The 17,834-nt window shown below is 39.2% G+C and overlaps 1 protein-coding gene across 4 annotated transcripts in view; it reads left to right on the top strand.

Moving 5' to 3' along the window:
• Positions 1–17,510, top strand: part of DYRK1A (dual specificity tyrosine phosphorylation regulated kinase 1A) — a 144,592-nt gene extending 127,082 nt beyond the window's left edge. For all 4 annotated transcript variants that reach the window (XM_060010305.2, XM_060010306.1, XM_060010304.1 and 1 more), the window contains 3 exons: positions 6,676–6,982; positions 7,466–7,590; positions 14,248–17,510. In XM_060010305.2, coding sequence (XP_059866288.1) covers positions 6,676–6,982; positions 7,466–7,590; positions 14,248–14,868 — 1,053 coding nt within the window. In that variant the 3' untranslated portion in view covers positions 14,869–17,510. The remainder of the gene's footprint in view (positions 1–6,675; positions 6,983–7,465; positions 7,591–14,247) is intronic.
• Positions 17,511–17,834: the final 324 nt, after the last annotated feature.

Here is a 17,834-nt window from a genome sequence, read left to right as displayed (position 1 = left end):
TATGGTTTTCTTTAGCTGCAATTAAGCAGCTGACTTAAGAAACTTTATTTTTTAAAGTGTAAGATAATTACTTCTCTTTGAATAGAAATAAATTTTCAGCAACAAAAAAATCAAATCCATAACCAAATGGTTACATTGTAACGATGCACTAGGGATTTTAACCGTAAGTATAAACAGGTGTGCATGCACCATCATTGGGTATATTTGTTTGCTTTATTTCCTTAGTGATTTTATTTTTAATTTCTCATTTTATGTTTCAAGGGCCCATTTTAGCTTCCTAGTAATGAAATCCATACCTACTATCTATTTTTTTCCTTTGGTGGGGAAAGGGGATGAAGAATTAAGAGTATAAACGATACCGTTTTGTTGAAGTATAATTTATACACAGTAAGATGAGTGTCTTAAGTGTTCTAACTTTTTAACTTTTAAATACAACAGTATATATCCACTACCTAAAACAAGGCATAGAGTAAGTACTTCCACCACCTCTTATATCCTTTTCTGTCATCTCACCCTCAGTTTCTGATTTCTGTCATCATAGGTTAGTTTTGACTATTCATAGGAAAAATTCATGTAAATGGGATCTGTATAGTATTTATTACTTTGTTTCTTTCACTTAACAGACATTGTTTTTGGAGATTCATCCATATTGTGTCTCAGAAGTTACTCCATCTTATTGCTTCATAGTATTTCATTGAATGGAAATACTGTATTTATATTTACCTGTCAGTGGATGTTTGGGTTGTTTCCAGTTTAGGACTATTATGAATAAGGCTACTGGGAACATTGTTGTATCAACTTTTGTACACTTAAATTTTCATTTCTCTGGGTTCACTACTTAGAAGTAGAATTACCAGATCATAGGGTGTATGTGTGTTTACCTTCATAAGAAAAGAGCAAACAGTTTCCCACAGTTTTATCATTTTGCATCCCCACAGGTATGAGAGTTGCAGTTGCATGACATCCTCACCATTTGATGTGGTTGGTCTTCTTGATTTTAGCCATTCTAATGGATATATATAGTGGTTTTCATTTGCATTTCCCCATGACTGATGATAGTGACCACCTTTTCATGTGCTCATTAGCCATTCGTGTATCTTCTTTTTTGTGATAGTCTTTCCAGTCTTTTGCCTGTTTGTTATTGGGATGTTTAATTGTTGAGCTGTAGGAGTTCCTTTTTTTTTTAACATGTAATGGATATAAGTCCTTTGTCACATACATGTTGTCAGTATTCTCAGACTGCACCTCGCCTATTTCTTTCCTTAGTAGTAGTTTTTAATGAGCAGGAAATTTAATTTCTTTTTTTTAATGAATAGTGTTTTTTGTATTCTAAGAAATCTTTACCTTCCTCAAGTTTATGAAGATACTCTCCTTTAAAAGTTTTTTTTAAATTGAAGTATATGTAGTTGATTTACAATGTTGTATTAGTTTCAGATGTACAGCATAGTAATTCAGTTACACATACATATATATATTCTTTTTCAGATTCTTTTCCCTTCTAGGTTATTGCAAAATATCTAGTATGTCCCTGTTGGTTATCTGTTTTATATATACTAGTGTGTATATGTTAATCCCAAACTCCTAATTTATCCCTCCCATCCCTTTCCCCTTTGGTAACCATAAATTTGTTTTCTATGTCTGTAGGTCTGTTTCTGTTCTGAAAGTCAGTTCATTTGCATCTTTCTTTTCTTTTCCTTTTTTTTTTTTTAGATTCCACATATAAGTGATCTATTTTTCTTTGTCTGGCTTATTTCACTTAGTATGATAATCTCTAGGTCCATCCATGTTGCTGCAGATGGCATTATTTCATTCTTTTCTATGGCTGAGTAATATTTCGCTATATATATACACATACACCCCACATCTTCTTTATCCACTCATCTGTCGATGGACATTTAGGTTGCTTCCATGTCTTGGCTATTGTATTGGGTTGGCCAAAAAGTTCGGGGTTTTCTGCAAGATGTTATGGGAAAACGCGAACGAACTTTTTGGCCAACCCAATAAATAGTCCTGCAGTGAACATCGGGGTGCTTGTATCTTTCCGAATTAGTTTTCTCTGGATATATGTCCAGGAGTCAGATTGCAGGATCATATGGTAACTCTATTTTTAGTTTTTAAGAAACCTCCATACTGTTCTCCATAGTGGTTGTACTGATTTACATTCCCACCAACAGTGCAGGAGGGTTCCCTTTTCACCACACCCTCTCCAGCATTTATTATTTATAGACTTTTCCATAATGGCCATTCTGACTGGTGTGAGGTGATACCTCATTGTAGTTTTGATTTGCGTTTCTCTAATAATCAGCGATGTTGAGCATCTTTTCATGGGCCTGTTGGCCTTATCTTTCTTCGAGAATCTTTACATCCTTACTTTGTGTCTGTCTGTGTATATTTGTTTTATCAATAACTGAGAGGAGTGTTCATTTTTAGTGATGATACTGGATTTGTCTTTATCTCCTTCAGTTGCTTTATGTTTTTTGAAGCTCTCTTAATAGGTATACTTGTTTAGTATTTTTAGGACTTGGTGATAAATTCAGTCTTTCATTACCATGAAATATTCCTCTTTATCTCTAATAATATTTTTGTCTTTGAGTCTACTTTGTCTAATATTACTCTAGCTATGCCAGCTTTTTAATTCTTAACATTTTTATAGTGGTTTTTTTACCCTTTTACTGTAGTAAACCTGTTCATACTTTTGTATGTGAAGTATGACTTCTGTATACAAAATGTAGTTGAGTCATCCTTTTTAATCTAGTCAAATAGTATCTTCCTTTCACAATGAATATTTAACCTATTTAATTATTCAGGGGTTTGGGTTTTAGACTTTTGCCTTATTTGTATTCTATTTGTTTTATCTGTTCTTTGTTCCCTGTTCCTTCTTTACTGCCTTCTTTTGAGTTGAGTACTTTTTGGTATTTTATTTCACCTTTTCTTAAGTGACTGTTTAGCTGTTCTTCGGTGTGTAATTTTTAGTGTTGCTTTTACTGTATGCATCTTTAACTTACCAGTTGAACTTAACAAAATGTTATATCACTTTATAAACCGTGTGATAACCACGTGCTTTTATCTAAGTCCTTCTGTCTCTTGTCATCATATATCACTTACACATATGTTATAACCCTCACAAACATTGACTACTTAAATTAAAAATGATTTTTTAAAGAGATTTAAAAGTACATAAAAAATAAAGAAAATAAAAAGTTCTTTTTGGGAATTCCCTGGTGGTCCAGTGGTTAGGACTTGGAGCTTTCACTACTGCGGCCCCGAGTTCAGTCCCTGGTTGGGGAACTAAGATCCTGCAAGCCCCAAAGAAAAAAAAAAGTTCTTTTCTTTTTACCCATAGAATTTTTCATTTCTTTTTGCAGTTCCTGACTTCAATCTTGTATTATGTTCCTTCAGCTTTTAACTTTTTATTTTATAGTGAATAACTTCTGCTGATGAATTCTCTCAGCAGTTGCTTATCTGAAAATACCTTTATTCACCTTCGTTTTTGGGAAGATATTTTCCGTGGATATGGAAATTACAAATTGATATAGAATTTTAGGTTTACGTAAACCTAAACAAATTTAGTTGTTTAAATATATTAATGACATTGTTTTCTGTATTACATTGTTTCTGAAGAAAAGTCAGTGGTTTTTCTAAGCATTGTTTTCTTTATGAAATATTTCTCTGTCTTCCCCCTGGCTGATTTTGATGCTTTTTTTTTATTATTATAACTTAAGATGTTTTTATTTGATTCTCACAATAAGATGACAATAGATAGTAATAATAGATATTCTCAGTTCCATTTTTACACATCAGAAAACTGAGATTCAAGAGTGTTAAATAAATTCTTTGGCGACCACAGCAAGGAATGGTAGGGCTAGAAAGCAAGCTCAGGTCTTCTCAAGCTGCGCTTAGCACGCTCTCACACTGAGAAAGAGAACTTGGGGATATAACAAAGAAGGAAAATGCCTTTAGCACAGGGATCTTCTGTGGAAGAGAAAAGAAGCAAGCAATTTGGGTGACACGCTCAAACATGACATATAAAAGCTGGTATGAATTTTGTAGATCTTTTTGTTCAACCTCTTTTTTTTTTGCTTTTTTTTTATGTTTGATTTTTCAGCAGTTTGACTATTAGGTTCTTATGTATAGTTTTCCTTGTATTTATTCTCCATGGAGTTTGCTGAGTTTGTTAGATCTGTGGATTAATCTCTTTCATCAGTTTTTGAAAGTGCTCAGACATCATCCTTTTAAATATTTGTTCTGCTTCACTCTCTCTTCTCCTGCTAATTATTCAATTAAATATATGTTATAGTGCTTACTATTAGAGGTCTCTGGTTTATTCATTTTGTTTTCTTTTTGTGTGTTAGTTTAGATAATTTCTTTGCTCTGTCTTTCTAGTTCACTGATTGCTTTTCTTCTCTTGAGCCCAGTCTGCTGTTAAAACCATTAAATGGATTCTCTGCATTTCTTTTAGTTCTAGTGTTTTCACTTAATTTATCTTTTTTTTAAAAAAAATACTTTTGGGCTTCCCTGGTGGCGCAGTGGTTGAGAGTCCGCCTGCCGATGCAGGGGACACGGGTTCGTGCCCCGGTCCAGGAAGATCCCACGTGCTGCGGAGCGGTGGGGCCCGTGAGCCATGGCCGCTGAGCCTGTGCATCTGGAGTCTGTGCTTCGCAATGCGAGAGGCCACAACAGTGAGAGGCCCGCGTACCGCAAAAAAAAAAAGAAAAGAAAAAAAGAAAAAAAACTAGCTTTAAATAACACCCCCCCAGTCTATCCACACGTTACCTAACTTTTGAAGTAAATTCTTTTTATCATAGTTATTTAAAAAAAATTAATTTATTTTGACTGCGTTGGGTCTTTGTTGCTGCGTGCAGGCTTTCTCTGGTCGTGGCAAGCGGGAGCTACTCCTTGTCATGGTGTGCGGGTTTCTCGTTGCAGTGGCTTCTCTTGTTGCGGAGCACAGGCTCTAGGCACACGGGCTTCAGTAGCTGTGGCACATGGGCTCAGTAGTTGTGGCTCATGGGCTCTAGAGCACAGGCTCAGTAGTTGTGGCGCACGGGCTTAGTTGCTCTGTGGCATGTGGGATCGTCCTGGACCAGGGCCCGAACCCATGTCCCCTGCGTTGGCAGGCGGTTTCTTAACCACTGCGCTACCAGGGAAGCCCCATAGTTATTTTAAAATACCTGTCTGTCAGTTTCAACATTTGGGTCATTTATATATGTGAGTTTTCTACTATTTTTTTCACTTGATTATGGACCCTTTTTGTTTGTTTGTTTCATGTGTCTATAATTTTTTATATGTATGTTGGACTTGCTGTATTTAAGAACAGTTGAGATGGAAGTAAATCTTATTTCCCTTTAGAAAGAGGCATGCTGCTTACTCTGTCAGGCTGCTAGTGTGATGAGACTGAGTCAGTTTCATTTGTAGTTTAGCTGAATCTGGGCTGTGTTTTGTTTGTTTGCTTGACTTAGATTCTATTCTCCACTGTCTTCATAGGTTTTAAGCGGTGTTCGGAAACTGCAGAGATCTTTTATGCATTGTTGCCCAGCCAGCAACCCGCTGCTAACTCTTGGTGCCTCGGGGTGATCTGTGTCCATAATGCTGCTCTGGACCCAGCTCTGCAGTGCCCTGGGGGACCCTCCCTGGGTCATCTGCCTGTCCCGTCCTGTGGCCCAGCCACACGTGGCTGTTAGAAGTTGGTTGGGAGTTGGGCTGGACTCTTAGTCACATCTGTGGCATTTGCTCCTTCTCCCACCATAAGTCTCTTCTTTCCTAGGAAAGACTCTTCATTTTCTAGAATTTAGTTAATCTGGTTTCTTTAGTCCTCAGCTCTCTGATAGGTTTTTAAAAAGCAGTGATTTTGTTGTGTGCCTGCCTGGCTTGTTCTTGATTTTAGAGTAAGAGCGATGGTCTCTTGCGAATTTCTACATTGTACCTAGAAGCAAAAATCCAATGATACTATTCTGAATAAATTCAGTATTCATAGGGATTTTAAAGGTTATACTGTTATCTGTTAAAATGAGTTCCCAGAAAATCTCAGCACATGTTAAGGCAATTTATTATTAACCATATTTTCTATCAATAAAATGAGGCATAAATAATTTACTTCTGATTCTTCTATCTGCATATGAGCAGGTAGGGTTAGACCCATGATTCTTTATTAGGAGTGATCTTTAAAACTTTAATGAGCCACTGTTACTGAGTAAGTGCCCCTGAGTTCACAGGTGTATTGGGCAGAAAAGAGGTTCACAACCACTGGTTGGCACACTTCCTTTGTAAAGGACCCCATAGTAAAGGTTTCGGCTTTGTGGGCTTCTGTTGAGTATTCTTACTTGGTTTTGTTTGTTTTTACAATCTTTAAAAATATGAAAACAATTCATAGTGGAGGCTATATAAAAACAGGCTCTGAGCCAGGCCATAGTCTGCTGATCTCTGGGCTAGATGATCTTTATAGTCATTTCTGGTCTCAAAAGTGAATTTCTCCTAAGTACAGTGTGTTCGGAATAGTATGTGAATAGTATTGTGAATATTTCACATTAGTGTGAAAATATAGAGGCTCTAACTATAAAGCATTCTTTTTAATAAAGGCCTCAACATTATCATACATGTAAGCATATTTGACATTACGTAGGCTTTTACATATTCCATCAGATTTAGAGAAAGCCTTTTTATCTTTTTTCTCTTTAGGAGTATAAACCACCAGGAACCCGCAAACTTCATAATATTCTCGGAGTAGAAACAGGAGGACCTGGTGGGCGTCGTGCTGGGGAATCGGGTCATACAGTAGCTGACTACTTGAAGTTCAAAGACCTCATTTTAAGGATGCTTGATTATGACCCCAAAACTCGAATTCAACCTTACTATGCCCTGCAGCACAGTTTTTTCAAGAAAACAGCTGATGAAGGTACAAACACAAGTAATAGTGTATCCACGAGTCCTGCCATGGAGCAGTCACAGTCTTCGGGCACCACCTCCAGTACATCTTCAAGCTCAGGTCTGTTCTTTTGATATTATATTAGGCTTTGAAATGTTTCCTCTTTTCTTTACAAAGTGGGGGTTATTTTAAAGTTTTTTAAAGTTTGTTAATGGGTGGGAGGAATTATTTTTCCCGAACCTGTTCTTTGTGGCTAGTAAAAAAATTCACCTCCCCCAAAGCTCTAATACTTAATTATGCGTATAATAAATTCTGCTTGGAAACAATACTCCTTATTAGCCAAATTTTAAAATTGTTTTTAAAATGGAAATACTTGGTTCACATGCTTGAGTTTTCCCCTGACTTAACCAAACTTGGTCATATTTTAGTTCAGTGGTTGATGTGAAAGAACATAGAGAATTGGAAGCCTTCCTGGTATACTTCAGGTTAATACAGATTTTTTTTTGGTGACTCACTTCCCGTTTTAATGTTATAGTTTTAGGATATATACTTGAACAGAATTAACTTTACACTCACAAGCTGTACCGTGTTGTGATGCTTCAGGTGGGTCATCGGGGACTAGCAACAGTGGGAGAGCCAGGTCGGACCCAACGCACCAGCATCGGCACAGCGGCGGGCACTTCACAGCTGCTGTCCAGGCCATGGACTGTGAGACACACAGTCCCCAGGTGAGCAGTCACACAGCCCTTCATTGACGCCCTCCACTGTGCCCAGGCGTACCAGTGTTGGATGCCAAGTGGTTTTAGAATGATAATGTCATTTACTCTAAAAGGTTCATATCTTCCTTGGTTGTAAGGAATTCTAACTTACACATCCTTGCAACATTTTCCCTCCGTGTTTAGAAGTAGCTCCCGTTTATTGAGTGCGTACCAGCAGCTGCTCCAGGTGTTTGTTTATCTTGTTTACTCCGGCAGCATTTTGAGCCTTGCCCTGTTTGGATTTTCATTTTACTTTGGGAACTGTGACTTCAAGGTTTAGGGAACTTTCCGAGGTGCGTGATCTTAATTACTGCACTCCACTGCCTCTTGTGATCTGCTATCACTGACAGTCCTAGATTCTGAATCAGTTTGTGGTTTGATTTTCACCTCCATTTTTTGTTTTGAAGGTTTTTTGTTAAAGAGGATCTAATTAAGTAAATTTTTTTAAGGGGTGAAGCAGATGATGGTAGAATATTTATTAAATACTCTTTGTAAAATAATAAGTTAATTCATACTGAGTACTGCATTATGATGTTTACAGTGAGAGGCAAGTATATTATCTAATGAGAAATAAAATGGAAGTTGATGAATATCACTGCCCATTCTTGGGACTGGGGCAGCTGAGTGCTGGTGGAGAAAGGCATATCTGTAGATGCATTGTTACCCCTGTTAATTTGTAGTCACCAGCATCTACTTGGGCAAGCTTGCATGTTTCTCAGGTCATCTCATCGTGCTCCCATTCTCTTTAATAATTGCTTCAGACTCTCCTACTCTTGCTAGAAACCTTTGCCTCCCCTTCTCTGCTCTCCCTCACTCCTCACTGTGTAAGGAACAGTCCTCAGAAAGGAGCGCTTCACTGCGTGTCACCAGCCACCTCGCCCCACCGCCATGTGTGCTTGTCCCCTTTCTCCGGCCCCTTGTCAGCAGGGGCAGCAGCTCCTGCCTGGGGTCAGCCACCTCGGGCCCTGCCCCTCTCCTCCCACCTGCACAGGACTTGGCCCTGCTCAGCCACTGGCCCCTGTGTCCTCTGCTCGCCTTCTTCCCGTCAGCACCTGATCATCCCCAGCTCTCTCCCATCTGAAGCAAAACCTTTCCCTGGCCCTTGTCTTCCTCGCCCCACATTTCTGCTACTATTACTTCACCCTTTAAGAAGTCTTCAGCTGCTCCAGTTGGGCTGCTTCCCAACTCAGGAAACTGTTCCTGTGGAGTCACAGTGGTCATTACTGAGGAGCCCGGCAGACACTCAGTCACTTGTCACTCTCTGGTCCTCACTCACGTTGACACAACCCTGGCCTCTCTGTGCTTTTTTTTTTTTGCGGTACGCGGGCCTCTCATTGCTGTGGCCTCTCCCGTTGCAGAGCACAAGCTCCGGACGCGCAGGCTTAGCGGCCATGGCTCACGGGCCCAGCCGCTCCGCGGCATGTGGGATCTTCCCGGACTGGGGCACGAACCCGCGTCCCCTGCATCGGCAGGCGGACTCCCAACCACTGCGCCACCAGGGAAGCCCCTCTCCATGCTTTTTGTAGCACTCTCCTCTGCCTTCCCGGACAGGATGGCCCTCATCCCAGCCCACCTCCTTCCTTCACTGTCTCCTTTTTGGATTCTCTGCTCCCCCGCGGCCATGTAAACGTGGGTGGTCTGTGTCCTGTCTCTCACCTTAAACACTTCCTGGTGACCTCACCTGCTCTTACCAATGACTGCAGCTACCATCTCGATGTCGGTCACTTCATGTCTTTATTTCTGATCTAGACTTCACTCCTGAGCCCCACACCTTTATTTCTAATCATTTACTATAAATACCGTTTTGGAAGTCCCTACAGCATAACACTGCAAATGCATCCTATAAACTGATGTCATCATTTCCTCCTCCGCCAAAGCTCATCTCCTTTTATCTGTATCAATACAAGTGGCCCTGAATTTACCCATTTGCTCAGGTCGTACACCTGGCACCTGGGGAGTTCATTCTTGACTCCTCTCTCCCTCACCCCCCACCTTGAATCCAATGGTAAATAGTATGGATTCTGAATATCCTACATATGTGTCTGTTCTCTCTACTTCACCTGCTTGGTACAATCATCTCTAGCTTATCTTGCTGTAAAGATTATTCCAACCGGACTTCCAGCGTCCAGTTTCATTCACCAGTTCGCCTCTGTTCTCTTCTCTGCAGCCTAGTGAATGTTCAGTAGAGCAGTCTGATCCAGCTCTTTCCCTTGCTTTCAGCCAGTTTCTGGCTTTCTCTTGTACTTAAAAAAAAAATTGCGACTTCTTACACAGGATTCAGTGATTTCTGTCATCTGGCTCCTACCCAGGCATCCTTCCTCCTCTTCATTCATTCTGGTCTTCCTGGAATTTTTTTTTTTTTCATTTTTCAGACTGTATAGCATGTTCCCTTTCACATTTCTCACATTGACCGTGCTCAGCCTGGAATAAGCTTTTCCTCTGTCTTTGCTTTGGTGACTACTATATATCCTTCAGGTCTCAAATATCACGGCCAGAGGCTTTCCCTAATTCTTTAGAACGACCTTCCTTCTTCCATCCCTTTCTCCCGGTTTCTAAATTAATGTTATTAGTTTTATGTAGTCTTTCTGCGATGTTTTATACATATGCAAGCAAATACAAATGTATATCCTTCACCTAACCTTTGTACACAAATGGTAGCATACCGTGCACACATCTTGTTTTTTTTATTTTAACATGTTTTACATATATTTTTATTTATTTATTTATTTTTGCCGTACGCGGGCCTCTCACTGTTGTGGCCTCTCCCGTTGCGGAGCACAGGCTCCGGACACGCAGGCTCAGCGGCCATGGCTCACGGGCCCAGCCGCTCTGCGGCATGTGGGATCTTCCCGGACCGGGGCACGAACCTGCATCCCCTGCATTGGCAGGCAGACTGTCAACCACTGCGCCACCAGGGAAGCCCTACATATATTTTAAAATGTATATTATGGAGCTCTTTCTGTATCATATAGGGAGCTTTTTCATTCTTTTTGTTGTGTTTTTAACAGTCACACAGTATTCCATTGTTTAGATATTCCAAGTCATTGCAGTAGTTCCCTATTAATGGACATTTCGCTTATTTCCAATCTTTTTTACTACTGCAAATAATGCTGTAATAAATAACCCTACATATAAATCATCCACACACATGCAGTTTATATGTGATATGAGTTCCTGGATGTGAAATTGCTGGGTCAAAGAGTAACGTGGTTTGTCATTTTGATAGCTGTTGCCAGATTGCTCTCCATATAGTTTTACCAGTTTAGCCTCCCACTAACAGAGTTTGGAGAAGCAGTCAGTGTGATCACCTTTGGATCAGTCTGAACTGAAAAACCTGGTATTGGACAGAGTATAGTTGCATTTCACTTATTTCTTCTTTCCATGAATTTAAGTAGCTTCATAGTTTAAGAACCATTAATATTTTCTGAGAACTTTCTGCCTATTTTTCTACTGGATTAGTTTCAATAGTTTTTCTTGAATTTTGATTCTGAGACCACCTTTGTTGAGTGGTCTTAATGATCTGTGCTAGCCACTGGTGATAAAGACACAGGCTTTGCCTTCCTAGAGCTTACCGTGACACAGAAAATAAATAAAACGAATCAAATGAATAGAAATTGCAAGTACTATTAACTGTTAAAAAGAAAATAAGACAGGATAATGTAATAGAGAGTAGTGATTTGTTGGGTGGGAGGTATTAATTCAGATAGGCCGAACTGATAACAGGGCGACCCCCCAAAATATGGTAGCTTAAAAAATGTGAAGTTTCTTTTTTATGTAATAGTCCAGAGTGGGTATTCAGGTTAGTGGCGTGGCTCTCTCCCACATCCTGGGTTCCTACCATCTTATGACTGCCCCATCCCCAAGGGCCTAGTTGTCTGCTGCATCTGGCAGGCAGAAGGACTTGGGATGTATTTTGTGGGACAGATCTGGCTGTAACATAGGAACCTTCATTCATATTCCATTGACTAAAACAGTCATATGGCCATGTCTAAGTACAGGGGAGGCTGGGGAGTAAGCGTAGTGCAGCCTTATGCTCAGGAAGAAGAGTATGTTTTTTGAGGACAATTTGGAACCTCTGCCACAGAAATTGGGGGAGCATTAGCCAGAGTGGTGAGGGAAGACTCTGGAACTGAAATGATGAGAAAGAATCATCCAAGCAGAAATTAGAAATCAGAGCATTCTAGGCAGAAGGAACAGTAAGTACAAACACCCTGAGGCTTCTGAAAGATGTTGACTAGGTAGAGGAATAGAAGGAAGATCCTGTGTAGTAGGAACTTAGGCAGCAAGAGGAAGGATGGCTAGAGGAAAAGTTTGGAGAAATGAGCATTGGCCAGATTGTTTATGGATTTTGGATTATTTTGTTTATCCATTCATCCATCAGTGGGCACTTACTTGGGTTGTTTCCATATTTTGGCTATTGTAAATAATGCTGAAGTGAATGAACATGGGGGTACATATATCTTTTCAAGATACTGTTGTTGTTTTCTTCATATAAATACCCAGAAGTGGAATTGCAGGATCATATGGTAGTTCTGTTTTTAATTTTTTGAAGAACCTCCTCCATACTGTTTTCCATAGTGGCTGCACTAATTTATATTCCTACCAAGCAGTGCATGAGGGTTCCCTTTTTTCCACATCCTCACCAACACTTGCTATTTGTTGTCTTTTTGATAATAGCCATTCTCATGGGTGTGAAGTGATATCTCGTTGTGGTTTTGATTTGAATTTCCCTGATGGTTCATGATGTTGAGCTTCTTTTCCTGTACCTGTTGGCCATCTGTATGTCTTCTTTGGAAACATGTCTAGTCAGATCTTCTGCCCATTTTTCAATCAGATTGTTTGGATTTTTGCTGTTGAGTTTTATCAGTTCTTTATATATTTTGGATATTAGCCTGTTACCAGATAATATGATTGACAAATATTTTCTCCCATTCAGTAAGTTGCCTTTTCATTTTGTTGATGGTTTCCTTTACTGGGCAGTAGCTTTTTAGTATGTTGTCATCCCATTTATTTATTTTTGCTTTTATTGCTTTTGCTTTGGTGTCAGATTCAAAAAATCATCACCAAGACCTATGTCAAGGAGCTTATTACTGCCTATGTTTTCTTCTAGGAGTTTTATGGTTTCAGGTCTTACATTCAAGTCTTTAATCCATTTTGAGTTAATTTTTGTGTTTGGTGTAAGATAGTGTGGTTGAGTTTCATTCTTTGGTATGTGGCTGTCTAGTTTTCCCAACACCATTTATTGAAGAGACTGTCCTTTCTCCATTGTATATTCTTCGTTCCTTTGTCATAAATTAGTTGACCATATACGCGTAGATTTATTTCTGGGCTCTCTGTTCCGTTCCATTGATCTATGTGCCTTTTTTTATGTCAGTACCATACTGTTTTAATTGCTATAGCTTTGTAGTATAGTTAGATACCAGGGAGCATGATGCCTCCATCTTTGTTCTTCTTTCTCAAGATTGCTTTTGCTATTTGGGTTTCTTTGTGGATTACAAATTTTAGGATTATTCTTTTTTTTTTTTTGAAAAATGACGTTGGAATTTTGTGGGGGATTGCGTTGAATCTGTAAATTGCTTTGGGTAGTTGGGACATTTTAACAACATTGATTCTTACACTCTTCCAGTCTGTGAGCATGGACTATCCTTCCATTTATTTTTGTCTTCTTCTTCCAGACCTTCTTCTTCTACAGGTCTTTTACTTCCTTGGTTAAAGTTATTTCTTGATATTTTATTCTTTTTGATACAGTTGTACATGGGATTGTTTTCTTTTTCTGTTTCATTATTAGTATATAGAAATGCAGTCGATTTTTGTGTATTGATTTTATATTCTGCAACCTTATTGAGTTCATTTATTAGTTCTAACAGTTTTCTAACGGAGTCTTCAGGGTTTTCCATATAATGTAATGTTACGTCATCTGCAGGTAGTGACCATTTTACTTCTTTATTTCCAATGTGGATGACTTTTCTTTTTCTTGCCTGATTTGGATTTGTGTTTTAAAAAGACTGTTCTTGCTACTCTTTGGAGAATGGTTTGGAAAAAGGCAAAGATGGAAGATGGGAGTTGATTTAGGAGGCTGTTATATTAGTCTAGGCAAGAGATGATAGTGACCTAGGATAGAGTAGTCGTGGTGGAGATGGAGAAAAGAGGCCAGATTTGGGTTCTATTTTGGAGGTAGCTTTAGTAGTACTTGCTGATTGTTTGGATGGAGGAATGGTTGAGCAGCTAGATGGGTACTAGTGGTTCTATTAAAACAGGAAAGATTGGAGAGAGGAGGAGCTTTAGGGGGAAAGTAAAGAATGCCTTTTGGACCTGTCAGAAATATTTACTATCTGGCCCTTCCCAGAAGAAGTTTGCTGACCCCTGGCTTAAACAGTGCTCCCAAGAAAAGAAAGTGGCGAGTAAAATATATGAGTATGGGTGTAACTTGCTAAAAATTGAAGCTTTCATAATAAAATATTTTTCACTCTTGAACACATTTGGAAGTTTGTGTTACAGAACTGTCTAACACATTAAGGTTTCAAAACCCTCTCTCTAACTAATGTAAATGCTAGTGTTGTAGCTTTTTATCGAAGATTAAAGCTTGGAAATGGTACTCTTAAATCGTTTTAAAATCTGTTCTTACAGGTGCGTCAGCAATTTCCTGCTCCCATTGGTTGGTCAGGCACTGAAGCTCCTACACAAGTCACTGTTGAAACTCATCCTGTTCAAGAAACAACCTTTCATGTAGCCCCTCAACAGAATGCATTGCATCATCACCATGGAAACAGTTCCCATCATCATCACCACCACCACCATCACCACCACCACCATGGACAACAAGCCTTGGGCAACCGGACCAGGCCAAGGGTCTACAATTCTCCAACAAATAGCTCCTCTACCCAGGATTCTATGGAGGTTGGCCATAGTCACCACTCCATGACATCCCTGTCTTCCTCAACTACTTCTTCCTCTACATCTTCCTCCTCTACTGGTAATCAAGGCAATCAAGCCTACCAGAATCGCCCAGTGGCTGCTAATACCTTGGACTTTGGACAGAATGGAGCTATGGACGTTAATTTAACCGTCTACTCCAATCCCCGCCAAGAGACTGGCATAGCTGGACATCCAACATACCAATTTTCTGCTAATACAGGTCCTGCACATTACATGACTGAAGGACATCTGACAATGAGGCAAGGGGCTGATAGAGAAGAGTCCCCCATGACAGGAGTTTGTGTGCAACAGAGTCCTGTAGCTAGCTCGTGACTAAATTGAAACTTGAGTTTGTTTCTTGTGTGTTTTTATAGAAGTGGTGTTTTTTTCCAAAAAACAAAGTGCAAAGCTGCTTGAATCAGAAGGAGATTAACACACTGAACCGCTACAAGAGGGCAAAGCTGACTTTTTTTTTTTTTTTAACTTGAAAAGATTGCAAAGGGACAATGAAGTTTTTAAAAGAGCCATGTCCAAACCCATCTTCACGGATAGCTCAGAGGTGTCCTCTTTTTGCCTCCCCCATTTTAACTCGCCACATCCCAGTCATAGTGGGGTTTTTGTCTTTCTGTTCCACAGAAGTTGTTGTTCAGATGTTGGTCTTAATCATTTGCCAACTAATTTTAAAATAAAAGGCACTGCACATAATTTGCATTTTAAAGGGCCCCATGAGGGTGTTTTTCCTTCCATTTTTGTTTTTCCTTTTTTCCTTCCCGTTTTTGTTTTGTTTTCATTTTGTTTAGGGTGGGGGGTGGGAAATTTGGGGTTTTAAGTCCTCTAAACACACTTGGGCACGGAAATGCAGTACTGTAAGGAAGAGGGACCTCCAGCTCACACAAACATCACCTTCAGCTGTATGGAAGGGACGGTTGTATTGGAGTTTGTAAGGCACAGTAAGCATGCTAAGTGGCGGGATCAGAACTCTCCTGTCTGAACCTACTGAGGAGCAAAGCAGCAATTGCCTGGGATCCTGTGGGTCTCCCGTTGTTGAGGCCACAGTGAGATAGTAATGGAACGTGACTGGTCTCCTAACCAAGGTGCACTGAGAAGCAATCAACGGGTCAGTTGTGGCCAGTCCTGGGGAGGTCTGAGTGGTGGTCTTTGGGATAACCTTTGGCCTTATGGATTTGGACTCGAAGTTAGAAGAGCCTACCATTTCAGATGCAATCACTTTTGGACATGCTTTTGCAGACAGTCCTTAATGCTGAAAACACAGAGAATGGGTAATTCAAGAGGCCTTTCTTTTAAAATAGACTTTTGTGACCCACTAATTGTAAGGTATTGCAAGGTCACTTTGCGTGTGTCATAAAGTTGACTTCCTTATTGGTTGAAGGTCACAGAAGTAGTGGTTTGCTTTGATGGAAATAGCTACAGCTGTGTCCCTTCCTGCTTTTTACTTTTTCTTTTGCTTTTTCTCGGCACGTGGTATCTCCACCATTTCTTCTGCACAAAGATGTCTTCTGTTCATCCTGAACATTTTTAAAAAAATGCAGAATTTTATGTGACTGCTTTTTTGCCTCACAATTATGCTGTGAATTTTACAAAAATTTATTTTCTTTTTTGATAATTTATTGTACCAAAGCTGTTTTTATAGCACATAGATGTCTGTAACCAATAATGTAGCAGTTCTGCACTTTGACACAAGGTGTAACTAGACCATTTTTAAATGTCAGTTGAAAATTATGGCTGTACTATTGCTTAAACAAAACTGGAACTGTTGTTGAATCCATAGCCAATACATTTACAGCAATCTGTGTACTGAACATAATAGATTGACATCTAACTCAAGATTACAACAGCTGTTACATCCTAAATGTGTTCAGGCTTCTGAAGGTAAAGGGACACTGGATCCAGAAGCTGTGGAACCAGCAGTTGATTCTTGTATTCCTGATTAACCTACTTGTAAACTTGAAAGCAAGACCTTGATTGCACCAACAGGTCCAAACTATGAGCACGAGTAAAGCAAAACTTCCATGCATGACCCGGAAGGGAACAGGCTGGTGTCTAACAGGTGCCTAGTTTTGAGATTGTGCTGCCTTAATGTAACACAGTCTGGCAGTTGCTAAATTTGTGTTCCCATTTTAAACTGACCAATTTTATGGTGTTAAACTTTTGAGCGGTTGAGTTGGGAGAATGAAGATTAAGGAATTTACCTGTCCGGGATCAAAGAAGCCTAGAAAAGAAGCAGTAATCTACCTCTGCCGATAACCCTGTTCAAAACAACTCAGCAGAAACACCACATTAGTTTTTATTGGTCAATTCCATGTGGCTGACTAGATCAATTTTTTCTGAACAAGAGCAGGTTTTTATATGTAATCAGTCAGTGACAAAAGAAAAAAGGCTTAAAATCATGTGAATGGAAACTTGGGAATATCAGTTTTTATAAACCACAAAATTTTTTTTTGTTGTTAATCAGGAAATCCATTTTTATTTTGTAATTAAATGTCAAGCCTGTGGATGGATTTTTGAACTCGGTAGTTCATAAAGTTTACAGTGAATAAAAGGACATCATCTTGAGTCTAGCAATATCAAAAGGAATTCAGTAGTTACTGCTGTTTAGGAATATAAGGTGAAGATACATGGGTCAGGTCATTTTCTGTGCTGGTTGCCACATCTTAGCAAGCACCAAAAAACGAAAGCAGTTTTTAAACCGCTATTTACATAAAGGAAGTCATAAAATCCAATGCTTCTGCATACTGTGTTATGTTACAGTCCAGTTTTGTGTGCTTTACTACACGGTTTGGTTACAGGACTTCTGTGCATTGTAAACATAAACAGCATGGAAAAGGTTAAATACCTGTGTGCAGATTGTAAGATCTGGTCCGGACTTGCTGTGTATATTGTAACGTTAAATGAAAAAGAACTCCCCTTTGTATTATAGTCATGCGGTCTTATGTATGATAAACAGTTGAATAATTTGTCCTCAGACTCTTTACTATGCTTTTTTAAAATTAATTTAAGAAAAATGTAAACATAGTCGAAATCTTTCTATGCAATTAACCTGGTCCAGGTAATGAATGGTCTGGTAGGTATACTGACTATAAGTTTAGTCAGACGTGTAGAAAGGAAAACAGTAGTTACATCAACGTAGGCTTCAAAAATCTTGGAAAGTAAACATTGGAGGTTTAACAGACCATTTTGATTTTTTAAAATTGTTTCTTTACTTGATATTCACAGTTTCTCTTTGATTCAAAGTGCTCATAGGCCGTAATGTTTAGGATGGATGTGAGAGTTAGATGATT

Source organism: Delphinus delphis, chromosome 4, assembly GCF_949987515.2.
Source record: "Delphinus delphis chromosome 4, mDelDel1.2, whole genome shotgun sequence".
In the NCBI taxonomy this organism is placed as follows: domain Eukaryota; kingdom Metazoa; phylum Chordata; class Mammalia; order Artiodactyla; family Delphinidae; genus Delphinus; species Delphinus delphis.
Note: the sequence above shows the minus strand (reverse complement) of the source record. Positions and strands in the feature narration are given on the sequence as shown.